This window comes from Pogona vitticeps, chromosome 6 (assembly GCF_051106095.1).
Source record: "Pogona vitticeps strain Pit_001003342236 chromosome 6, PviZW2.1, whole genome shotgun sequence".
Lineage (NCBI taxonomy): Eukaryota > Metazoa > Chordata > Lepidosauria > Squamata > Agamidae > Pogona > Pogona vitticeps.
Window position 1 is genome coordinate 110,708,941 of NC_135788.1, and position 12,241 is coordinate 110,721,181.

At 42.7% G+C, this 12,241-nt stretch overlaps 1 protein-coding gene across 8 annotated transcripts in view; it reads right to left on the reverse strand.

Annotated features, from left to right (window-relative positions):
- Positions 1-12,241, reverse strand: part of MVP (major vault protein) — a 37,363-nt gene that overhangs the window by 22,838 nt on the left and 2,284 nt on the right. For 2 of the 8 annotated variants that reach the window (XM_020798813.3, XM_020798810.3), the window contains exons 2-7: positions 6,047-6,156; positions 5,596-5,766; positions 2,650-2,789; positions 1,104-1,299; positions 609-732; positions 66-197 (exon numbers count right to left, since the gene is read on the reverse strand). In XM_020798813.3, the coding sequence (XP_020654472.3) occupies positions 66-197; positions 609-732; positions 1,104-1,299; positions 2,650-2,789; positions 5,596-5,700 (697 nt within the window). In that variant the 5' untranslated portion in view covers positions 5,701-5,766; positions 6,047-6,156. The other 6 variants (XM_072976810.2, XM_072976809.2, XM_078377078.1 and 3 more) reach the window with 5 other exon arrangements.

The following is a 12,241-nucleotide window of genomic DNA, read 5'->3' on the forward strand; positions in this document are numbered from 1 at the left end:
CCGTTGCGGGGGGGGGGCAGGAGGAGGAGCCCATCACAAGACCCTAGGTGGGACAGCCAATATACCTGTCACACGTTTATTCCCCTCTCGGTCCTTGCACTCTTTCCGTGCCTGAATTCTTATGGCTTGGTTGGGCCGAATGATTGTGGCCTGGATAGTCTCCACTACCTCAACCTCCTTGCGGGGGATGTATGTGCCTGCAAACAACAACAACAAAGACACAGACTTGATGCACACAAAAGTTAGGTCTCACACCATGTTTAGGAGGAAGGAAGACGCCATCTTGAACTGGGCCACCTTGCCTGCCCTTCTAATCCAGTACTGTCTTCTCCAGCTTTCCCCCAGGACTGCTGTACTACACCTGGCACCACGCTCAGTGGCCCATGGATTGAGTGCATGATGATGGGAGTTATAATGTGACATTCTAGAGGCCACCAGACTGACGAAGGTTGGTTGATTCTGACTATCAACATCAATTATCTCACGAGGACATCTCTTCCATTTCCCGCTACTTGATTCTTCCAACAGACTAAAGCTAAGACTTTCTGTGTCCAAAGCGTGCACTTGACTACAGAGTTGGGTTTTCTCCCACAATCACTGTCTCTTACCAGGCCCTTCAAATAACCACTCATCTCCAGCGATGTACTTGCCCCCTTGATCATCCTCAAAGTCCAAGAGGGCCTTCAGGTGGAGGGCGGTGTTAGCTAAGACGACCTGCAGAGGTGTAACATCCTGTAAAGAGAGGTGTGGAAAGGGCCATGAGTAAGGAGAGTCAAAGCAGCAAAAGCAACTGAGCAGCACTTGAAAAAGTCAGGCTTGCCCCCCCCCCCCCCAAATCTAACTGGTAGTTCCAGCTAGAGTAAAGCCTTTAAATCAATTACTCAAAGGCTGGTCAACGCTTTATGTAAATGCCACTGATCAATAGATCTACTCTAGCAGGACGACCTGTTGGATTTGGGTCTTGGACTACACCACCGAGAATCCCCTCAGTGTACATGGGAGATATGCACATATGCTCAAGGTCTTATGGCACTGCCAAAAGACAGCTCTTACATCCTGCCTGAAGGCCCCTCTATGAAATGGAGACATTCACCCATCCTTACCTGCTGCAGCTCCTCTCCTGGATACAAAGGGAAAGGGTCCTGAGCCAGTCGGATGTCTAGGTCAGCATGTCTGAGCCGCACCTGCCCCATGCTATCGAGTTCAACTTCATCATCTGCTCCCCGAACCACTGGATTGAGGACGATACAGTAATGGCGTGGGGGGACCATCACCATCTTCACTGGGTGAAATATGATCCTAGAATGGGAGAGAGGTTTTGATGGAAAAAAATTTACATAGGCAGCTAAGATTTTGGACTCTTAGGTACCATGGAAGCTGATCTGCCCTCCTTAGCAACTAAAGCTCTGGAGAGATGCTTTTCCTTGACTCATCATCTTGCAAGGCTTATATCGCTTTTGTCTCACAAGATGCTTTGATCCAACTTGGCAGGTTTAGGCAAGCAGGCCTTACGGAAATGAATGACACCTTTTTATAGGAAGCTTCAGCAACAGCCATCAGAAAATCACGTATTAGAAGCAGGGAAGAATGCATTTTGTGGGAGGGGGAGGAAACCCAAACAGGAACAACGATCTGACAACAGTTTTTGGCACAATGACAGAACAGGGAATGGAAACCAATATCTGATCCAAATGATATGTAACTTCTTTCACTTCCCTTAAGTGGCCTCTCAGCTAAACATCCATCCACGCACCATCTCTGCCACTTACCATCTTGGCATGGACAGCTGTCCCTTTGCCTCTTGGGAGACCTTTATCAGTGAGGAATTATGCTAAGAATAGAAGCAATAAGGATTTTCGCAGCCTCTGCCCTTAGGTCTCTAAGGAAGAATCCCCCATGTGTCTCTCCATTTACATCTCTGAGAAACAGATACTTTTCCAATTTGCAGGATACAGCAAAATGCTTACCTATAAAGCCCTGAACGGTTTAGGGCCTCGATATTTGGTGGAACGCCTACTCCCACCAAGGTCTACCCGTATCACCAGAGCGAGTCAGGAGGTGAAGCTGAGGAGCTTGACACCGAGAGAGGCCCGGAAGGAAAAAACAAGACACCAGGCCTTCTCGGCGGTGGCTCCTCGCCTCTGGAACAATCTCCCTCCGGTGATTCGTGCAGCCCCCTCGCTGGGTATCTTTAAAACCAATTAAAAACATGGATGTTCACACAGGCCTTCCCTCCAGTTAATATTTGATTCTTTTTTTCTTTTTTCTTCTCTTCTTTCCTGCCCATCTTGAATAATTTATTACCTGATGTAATAATTTCTTTGTGTTATATTTATATGTTATTTTATGTATGCATTTGGAAGCCGCCTATAGTGGTCGCAAGACGAGATAGGTGGGATATAAATAAAATAAAATAAAATAAATAAACTGCCACTGTCACATCCACTGTTTCCCTCTTTCTGCAAGGCAGAAAACCCTTTGCCTCTTCCTGGGCCCCTCCAGGAAACATAGAAAGCTTGGAAGAAAGGTGGGGATCTTTCTTTTAATACAGGACAGAGACAGAACTGTTGTCAAGGAAGCAGAAGTTAATAAGTTAAGCAGGTATTTGTTGACCGTCATTCACATCCTTCCAATTTCTCCCTTGCTCACCTCTCATTGTCCTGACGGATGTAGGTCTTGGGCCCCACCTCCACTCGAGTCACATTCGTGTTCTGGTCCAAAACATGGGTATAATGGTATGGAGGGATCCGGATGATTGATTCAGCTGGCATGTTGTTGTCTGATGTGGGCTGCAAAGAGTGTGCCAGAGATTAGATGAGAAATCTGATTGAAAATGCCTGCTAGAAGATGCTACAGCAGCCTTCCACCAACCCAGTCCTCTCCAGGTATGTACGAGATCCAATGTCCCTCATTTCCAGGCAGCCTCCTGGCTGAGGATGATGGGAGCTGCAATCCAAACACACAGACGTTCTGCGCGAGAATGAAGGTTGCAACAGGAATAACACTGCTTCTGACTCATTCTCTCACCCTTTGACTAGAAACAGGTGGGGTTTTGAGGATTATTATCATCATTATTAGCTTTATTTATATGCCACATTTCTCCCAACAAGGGACCCAAAGTGGCTCACAACATTAAAATTCACACAATTTAAAAACACAATATGTAGGCTAAATATTAAAAGATAAATTAAACAATATATACAATTTAAAATACATTTAAAAGATGAAAGCATAAAAAACATAAACAAGATTAAAACTGTCTGCTAAAATGGGGTCCAGGGGTTCAGTTGTAATTGTTAAAAGCCTGCCTGAAAAGATGGGTCTTCTTCAGCTGTCAGTGGAAGGATAAAAGGGAGGGGGCCAGCCTGGTCTCCCAAGGGAGAGCGTGCCACAGCCTGGGAGCTGCCACGGAGAAGGCCCTCTCCCGTGTCCCCATCTGCTGTGCTTGTGCTGGCAATGGGACTGAGAGGAGGGCCTCCTCGGCTGATCTTAATTGTCTTGGATATGCTTTGCCTACTGTTAGCTTATGCTAAGGCACTGTATTCACTGGATTTAATCCTCCAGCAAACTGAGGAAACCAGTTCAGCCTGGAAGTGGAAGTCATTATGCAGCGCCCTGCACCCTGAAGGTGCTAATACCAGGGCACACCCAGTTCCACCCAACAGAATCAGCCTCCTCCAGCAATCACAGGGGAACTAATTAGCAAGCAGGCATATAATGACTACTGTGATCAAACCAAGCCAAGAAATAATCAGAACCAGTTCCTGTTGAAATTATAAACCATAGATTGACTTGTATTCAACAAGTTTAAGAGAACTTAAGGCATATTAAGACTTTTATACATTAATTATCTGGAAGGCCCACATTATTCAAGAACTCAGGCATCCTGTCTTATGGAAGAGTAAAGTTTATTTATGTATTTTATTTAAGATTTTAAAAAAGGACTCGTGGCAGCTTACATCATTACAAACATAATATTAAAAGCAAATTATTCAAATTCTAAAAATTATTAAATAAACATTATATTTAAAATGTGAGGTAAAAGAATTACTAAAACAGGTTTAAAAGTAACAAAATTACAAACCATACTATTTATTTATTATTCAATTTATATACTTCCTATCTAGCAAATCGCTATTCTGGGTGGTGTACAGAAAAAAAACATAAATTATAACATTACTTTAAAAGACTAAACTAAATCCCGCTTTTAAAAATCTTTCTTAGATAGGGGATAAAATGCACCCTTATCTGACACCTTTGCCTATAGGAAATCATTCTGTCTCTCCTTATTCTGTCCTAATAGTAGGTTTTGTACTAATGAATATAGCATAAATCTTAGCATTCAGACTCTTATGGTCATTGTTAACCAATAATATTATGTTTTCCATTGGTGTTAAAAGTTTACCAACTACTGTACTGTATACTTTGGTTACTGCTTCTTAAAGGATTCCAATAAGATTAGTGTTTCCATCAAGAACATTGGTTGATGTTTCGGGTGTAGATGGATCTACAAGTGATTTTGATTCCTTCTTCTTTAACAAAAAGGAGCAATCCCTTGGGATCTTTACATTCATTCAGTGGTTTAAAAAAGCATGAGAGCCGAAAGAGCAACAAGGACTCATCTTGACTTAGTAGAGCCTGGAGCTGAAAATACATATAGTTTGTGTGACCACTGCTGGTGGGTCTCCTTTAATATGTGTCTCTTGCAAACACACAATATCAGGATCTTCTTGTTCTGTTACTCTCTTTATTCTTTGTCTTTTAACATGATTAGTTAGACCATTTATATTAAATATTATCTGTAGCGATACTTCTGTTGAAAACGTGAAAGGTAATGGTCATAATTACTGTATCTTCATCTTTGTTACTAAGTTTGGAATCCAACTCTGTCTGTATTGATTCTGATGATTTTAAGCTCTCCTACTCCTCTTTCTTGGCACAGTCAACACAAATACAGTACAATAAATTACAATTAAAAACATAAAATATAAAAGACAATGAGCTTGGCAGTGTGATGGATGATATTTTAGCAAACACGGTTGTATCATACAGTTGTTCGTTCAGGGAAGGCCTGCTTAAATAGCCAGGTTTTAAACAGCTTCTTAAATGTGCCCTGTGAAGGGGCCTGGCGGGCTTCAGGTGGAAGAGAGTTCCATAGTTGTGGAGCTACCACCAAGAAGGCCTGATTTCTAGTACTGTAGTTGTTTTTTGGGCCTCTCTCGGGTTCAGAACTCTCAGCCACCCTGCCTGGGATGATCTTATAGGCCAGGCAGGTCTAACTGGAAGGAGGTGATCAGCCAGATATTGAGGTCCCAAACCTCAATAAATGAAAAATAGCCAGAATTGTCTCTCTAGCAAAGTTTTAAGTTTTAACAAGAATCTCTTTGCTTATTATGGACTCTTTCTGATTCCTGGGATATTGATGATGTTTTTAATTCTCTGTTTTTGTAAAAAAAAAAAAGGGGGGGGGCTGCAGATGCATTAGAATCACAGTCTGAAAACTGCTGATTCATTTTCATAGTGTAACCACACCCTCACAACCAGAGTTCAAAGTTGCATATTTATTTGGAGAGAAGGGAGAGATCACTTACTTACCTGCTCCTGGAAGAGTAGTATATCATCAAGCCAAGTTGCTGGGCATGAACTGGGACTAGAATTATTTCTTTCTCTTATTTTCTTCCCTTTTGTTTTCTTCCCCATAGGAAACTACTGTAATCAGTCTCCTAGGTGGGAGTGAATCTCACACTCTTCAGGAACTTCTAGGAACTTTCAAAAATTGAGGGACATTGTTGTCTTTAATAATTACCAACCAGGCTCCAGTTTATAAATCAATATAATCATAATTATAAAAACTCAGAACAATTGAGAAAGAGCTTGCAGGTGCTGCTGGCATTAAACTCCCTAACGCCTTAAATCTTGATCGGCACATAGTCTTCAAAATAAATCAGAAGGAAATAATCTGGTTATCCGTGCAAAAACTGGAGATTCCCAGTGCCCACCCAGAAGCAAACGAGGGGGAGAAAGCTGAAAACAAGGAAACACTTACCGTGCAAAGAGCGCGTGTTTCTCGTTTCACAGTGCTCGGAACAGGAGTGGATTTCCCCCAGGACTTTATTTCCTGGTAAAGGAGGAGCAAAATCTAACCTGGCAGAGAGCCTGTTAAAGAGAAAGGACATTACAACGGCTTTGAGACAGCCAAGACTGTCCAGTGTTGCATATTTATTCACCTCCTTCTCCCAGCAAGTATATATGTCTATTTAAACAATAATGCATTCTTGTAATAAACTGGAATGCTCTCCCCAAAAGTGTTTGTAAATAATGTTTTTAAGGTTTTTATTTAAAAGACTTAACACATCTCTACCTACTTTCCCCAAAAGATTACACTTACAATAATGGACACAAGTGAATTTTCACCACTACTTTAGAAAAACTTGTAAACCAGATTTTAAAAAACAGAGCCATTAAATCAAAACTCTTGATTTCATCTGATTTTTACATGAGGTGCCTAAACCACTGTCAGATCATAGAGTCCATCTGTGCTCACAGACTAAACCATAAAATCACTGCTATATGGCACTGCATTGGTATGAAAATATGGATCTGCATGAATTTACGTGAATTTTACATAGTGGGTTTCCTAAACCACTGTCACGTCATATATCTGATCTGTGTCCAAAGGGCAAACCATACAAATGACAGCTTCTTCACTGTGCTAAGGAGACAAACATAGATCTGAGGGATGGATCCTCAAGAATCCACATTATTTTTACATGGGTCCTGCAGAAATCACCATCAGTTCATACATCTTAGCTGTGCACAAGGACCACTTTGTATGTTTTTATTAAGAGTTTTTTTTGGGGGGGGACCACCACTACAGTGTAGAAGCAATCAGTACACACTGACTGAACCATAAAAATTATAACTCTTTAACTGCAGTGTGTCGGCTGGGCACAGAAACATGTGATTATATTGGTCATTATGGATCCACAGGATTTTTATATGGTGTCCACATTGGACCAATGATAAATCATAGAATGTATGTTCACATAGTAAAACGAGCAAGTCACAGATCTGTGGCTGATGCAGTGGAATCACACCATGGATGTGAAGCATAGATCCTCACAGATCTTAATGATTTTCACAAGATTTCCAACTCAAACCACTATAAAATTATAGATTTAATTAGTACCAATGGGCAATAACATAACAATAAGGACTCTTTCACTACAGGATATCAGCAAAGTGAAAAAACATGGATTAAACACATGGAAACTCATGGATCCATGTAATCGCTCCATAGGATCCACCTCAAATTACCATTAAATCATTAACCCCACCGTTATGAATGGAATAAACTATAAAATATTATCTGCTGCGGAACGGTAGCATTGTGCAAAAACACACATCCAATAATAAAAACCTCATGGATCCATAAGATTCTTACATGAGATTCTTCTGAAATGACCATCAAATCTTGGTGCTGCTGTTGCATGACACTGTCATAGTGTAAAAATGAATTCAAGGCTTCATTCCTCACAGTCCCCGGGGGCATTTTGGCAGTTCCCACAGTTATTCCATGGCTGCAAATTGGGGGGGGGGGGGCACAAAAAGGCTCTTTCTGTTCTTGGATGCCTGTGTGAGTGGTCAGTTTCAAGACATATGTAGGTATCTCGGGAACGTGTGCCCCATAAAATACCATAAATGTCTTATCTTTTAATTAATTATCTGCATGCCTCACAGTAAATTCTGTGGATACCAATGGGATTCATTATTATCTTGAGGTTTGGGATGTAACCCATGTATAAACCACACAGTTGCATGAGATGCTCTGATTTGTTTTTGTGCTATGACAGCACCCAGCAGTGAGGGCTTTCTAATTTTATGATGCAATCTGTGGGCAAAGGTTAGACATATTATTTTACCTGTGTCTGAAAAAGTAGATTTTGATCCATGAAAGCTCACATTACATTACATCTATTAATCTTTAAAGTGTCGCAGTACTGACTGTTTTTCTCTATCATTCCCCTCCTCCCTAATTTGGCCAAGACTTGGTGATTCTGTGGATATTTTTGATGGCAAAATGAGCACAAATGGGATTTATGATTTCATGGTGGTTTAGCGTGATGCCTTGTGGGTCCATAACAATTCATATCTCAAATCCATGTTCTTGACCCATGCTGACACCACGCAGCAAGGGAGCCAGGATTTGTATGGTTCACTTTGTCCACACAGATGAAATGTAGAATTTGGCAGTGGTATTTGAAGGACACCACATGAAATCCTTCTGAATGCTTGAGGAACTGTGTTTTGCATTCTCATGTCAGGAGCTGGCAAAAAGCATTGACACTTGTCACAGGCACTAGTGTTTTCTATATTTTTATGTTTTTTTTTCTTTGACTCATAAAGGTCACTTTCCTCAGGCTCCATATGTGGGACCTATATTTTTAAAGCCATGTCATTCCTGTGACTTCTGTGGTCAGTCTGTGAGTAGACACTGATATACGATTCTTTGTTATCAACCTTGAATTAAAACCACATAGATCTATCCTTTTGTGTTATAATGCACCCGTCCAGCAAAATATCTGTGACTTTTATGGTTTGATCTGTTCACTTGGAATCACAGAGAGGAGCTAAAAGTTATCTCAGGACTCATGCCTTTAATCCAAGGTTTGATACCACACCTGTAGCATGCACCAAGAAAGCCACATTTTTTATGGTTCAGTGTGTGGACAAGGATAGGGTTGGCAACTTGACAGGATGAATAACATGAAAATATAATATAATATAGGCCAATGAAGACCTGCAGCAAAACTCTGCCGCCATATAGATCCTACCTGTAAGTACAGATGCAATGATAAATCCATAAATGAAGCTGTAGAAGGGGTAGCCATGTTAGTCTGTGCAAGCATTATTGGTAAAAACAAAAATTTTAAAAGTTTTTTTAAAAAAGACAAAAAAACATAGTGGCTAGGAAGCTATAAATTGCAGGGTGTAATGTCTGTATTCAATGGTGCAAAAATCAACTACCTATGATTTTAACTTCTAGTGTGGCTGTTCCAAGTCCTCCATACAGAGCACATTACCACAGTCTTTCCAGACTGGTGTGAAAGTTATTGCCCAAGGCTCGTTAACCCTTGCAACACTCCAGCTTCTTATTCAAAATGGCAAAATATGCAGCGGTGCCCACTTTGCCAGCCTATTCTGTGCCCAAAACGGCGTTGGGCAAGGCAAAATACAAGTGGGTCATGTGTACGTGAGCCCCCTCTGTCGGTTTCTGGTGTGAAAGGTATTGCCCAAGGCTCGTTAACCCTTGCAACACTCCAGCTTCTTATTCAAAATGGTAAAATATGCAGCGGTGCCCACTTTGCCAGCCTATTCCGCGCCCAAAACGGCGTTGGGCAATGCAAAATACAAGTGGGTCATGTGCAAGTGAGCCCCCTCTGTCGGTTTCTGGTGTGAAAGTTATTGCCCAAGGCTCGTTAACCCTTGCAGCACTCCAGCTTTTTATTCAAAATGGTAAAATATGCAGCGGTGCCCACTTTGCCAGCCTATTCTGTGCCCAAAACGGCGTTGGGCAATGCAAAATACAAGTGGGTCATGTGCAAGTGAGCACCCTCTGTCGGTTTCTGGTGTGAAAGTTATTGCCCAAGGCTCGTTAACCCTTGCGTAACCCCAGCTTCTTATTCAAAATGGTAAAATATGCAGCGGTGCCCACTTTGCCAGCCTATTCCGTGCCCGAAATGGCATTGGGCAAGGCAAAATACAAGTGGGTCATGTGCAAGTGAGCCCCCTCTGTCGGTTTCTGGTGTGAAAGGTATTGCCCAAGGCTCGTTAACCCTTGCAACACTCCAGCTTCTTATTCAAAATGGTAAAATATGCAGCGGTGCCCACTTTGCCAGCCTATTCTGTGCCCAAAACAGCGTTGGGCAATGCAAAATACAAGTGGGTCATGTGTAAGTGAGCCCCCTCTGTCGGTTTCTGGTGTGAAAGTTATTGCCCAAGGCTCGTTAACCCTTGCAACACTCCAGCTTCTTATTTAAAATGGCAAAATATGCAGCGGTGCCCACTTTGCCAGCCTATTCTGTGCCCAAAACGGCGTTGGGCAAGGCAAAATACAAGTCGGTCATGTGTACGTGAGCCCCCTCTGTTTGTTTCTGGTGTGAAAGTTATTGCCCAAGGCTCGTTAACCCTTGCGTAACCCCAACTTCTTATTCAAAATGGTAAAATATGCAGCGGTGCCCACTTTGCCAGCCTATTGTGTGCCCAAAACGGCGTTGGGCAATGCAAAATACAAGTGGGTCATGTGCAAGTGAGCCCCCTCTGTCGGTTTCTGGTGTGAAAGTTATTGCCCATGGCTTGTTAACCCTTGCAACACTCCAGCTTCTTATTCAAAATGGCAAAATATGCAGCGGTGCCCACTTTGCCAGCCTATTCCGTGCCCAAAACGGCGTTGGGCAAGGCAAAATACAAGGGGGTCATGTGTACGTGAGCCCCCTCTGTCGGATTCTGGTGTGAAAGGTATTGCCCAAGGCTCGTTAACCCTTGCAACACTCCAGCTTCTTATTCAAAATGGTAAAATATGCAGCGGTGCCCACTTTGCCAGCCCATTCCGTGCCCAAAATGGCATTGGGCAAGGCAAAATACAAGTGGGTTATGTGTAAGTGAGCCCCCTCTGTCGGTTTCTGGTGTGAAAGTTATTGCCCAAGGTTCGTTAACCCTTGCGTAACCCCAGCTTCTTATTCAAAATGGTAAAATATGCAGCGGTGCCCACTTTGCCAGCCTATTCCGCGCCCAAAACGGCGTTGGGCAATGCAAAATACAAGTGGGTCATGTGCAAGTGAGCCCCCTCTGTCGGTTTCTGGTGTGAAAGTTATTGCCCAAGGCTCGTTAACCCTTGCGTAACCCCAGCTTCTTATTCAAAATGGTAAAATATGCAGCGGTGCCCACTTTGCCAGCCTATTCCGTGCCCAAAACGGCGTTGGGCAAGGCAAAATACAAGTGGGTCATGTGTACGTGAGCCCCCTCTGTCGGTTTCTGGTGTGAAAGTTATTGCCCAAGGCTCGTTAACCCTTGCGTAACCCCAGCTTCTTATTCAAAATGGTAAAATATGCAGCGGTGCCCACTTTGCCAGCCTATTCCGTGCCCAAAACGGCGTTGGGCAAGGCAAAATACAAGTGGGTCATGTGTACGTGAGCCCCCTCTGTCGGTTTCTGGTGTGAAAGTTATTGCCCAAGGCTCGTTAACCCTTGCGTAACCCCAGCTTCTTATTCAAAATGGTAAAATATGCAGCGGTGCCCACTTTGCCAGCCTATTCTGTACCCAAAACGGTGTTGGGCAATGCAAAATAGAAGTGGGTCATGTGTAAGTGAGCCCCCTCTGTCGGTTTCTGTTGTGAAAGTTATTGCCCAAGGCTCGTTAACCCTTGCAACACTCCAGCTTCTTATTCAAAATGGTAAAATATGCAGCGGTGCCCACTTTGCCAGCCTATTCCGTGCCCAAAACAGCATTGGGCCAGGCAAAATACTATTGTAATTTGTGTTACAGTTATGATTTATTATTAATACCCTGATATTTGAATGATCCACCTTGGTTTAATGGTTTAAATACAACATGTTCTGAATAAGAAGCTGGATCTCGAATAAGAAGTGAATAAGAAGCTGGCCGAATAAGAAGCTAACTTCAGCCTCGTGTATATTGGTAGGATGGTATCCACAATTTGCCAGTGGTTTGGAGAAGCTCCCATGCAAATCTCCAGTTGATTTATAAGACTATGTATTGGATTTGTGTTTTTGTGCCATGGTAGTAGCATGCAGAAAGGGATCCGTGAGTTTTGTGGCCCATTACGTGGGCAACAATGGGATCTACGATTTGGTGGTGATTTTTACTGATTTTTATATAGAGGATTCCCCCCCCCCATCAATCAGGAAGATCTATTTTTATTTAATAGATCCAGCTTCTACTTTCTTCCATACAAGCAAAACAATCACCGCACTACCTCACACAAAAAATGGAGATAAACAAAAAAAATGAAGGGCGAGAGTTCACAGCACGCCTGCGCTAAAGTTACCCCGCATTTCCTTCGACTACTGTACTGAAAAGCGCATACGCCCAAGCGCTGCTTTTCCGGCTCTTGGCATCCCACCGGTAACACACGGTAAATATTCATCAAGCTGGAATCGCAAACTAGCTACAGCGCATGCGCACTGACTTGTTTACACTATCGGCTAACCGGGCGCGCGAC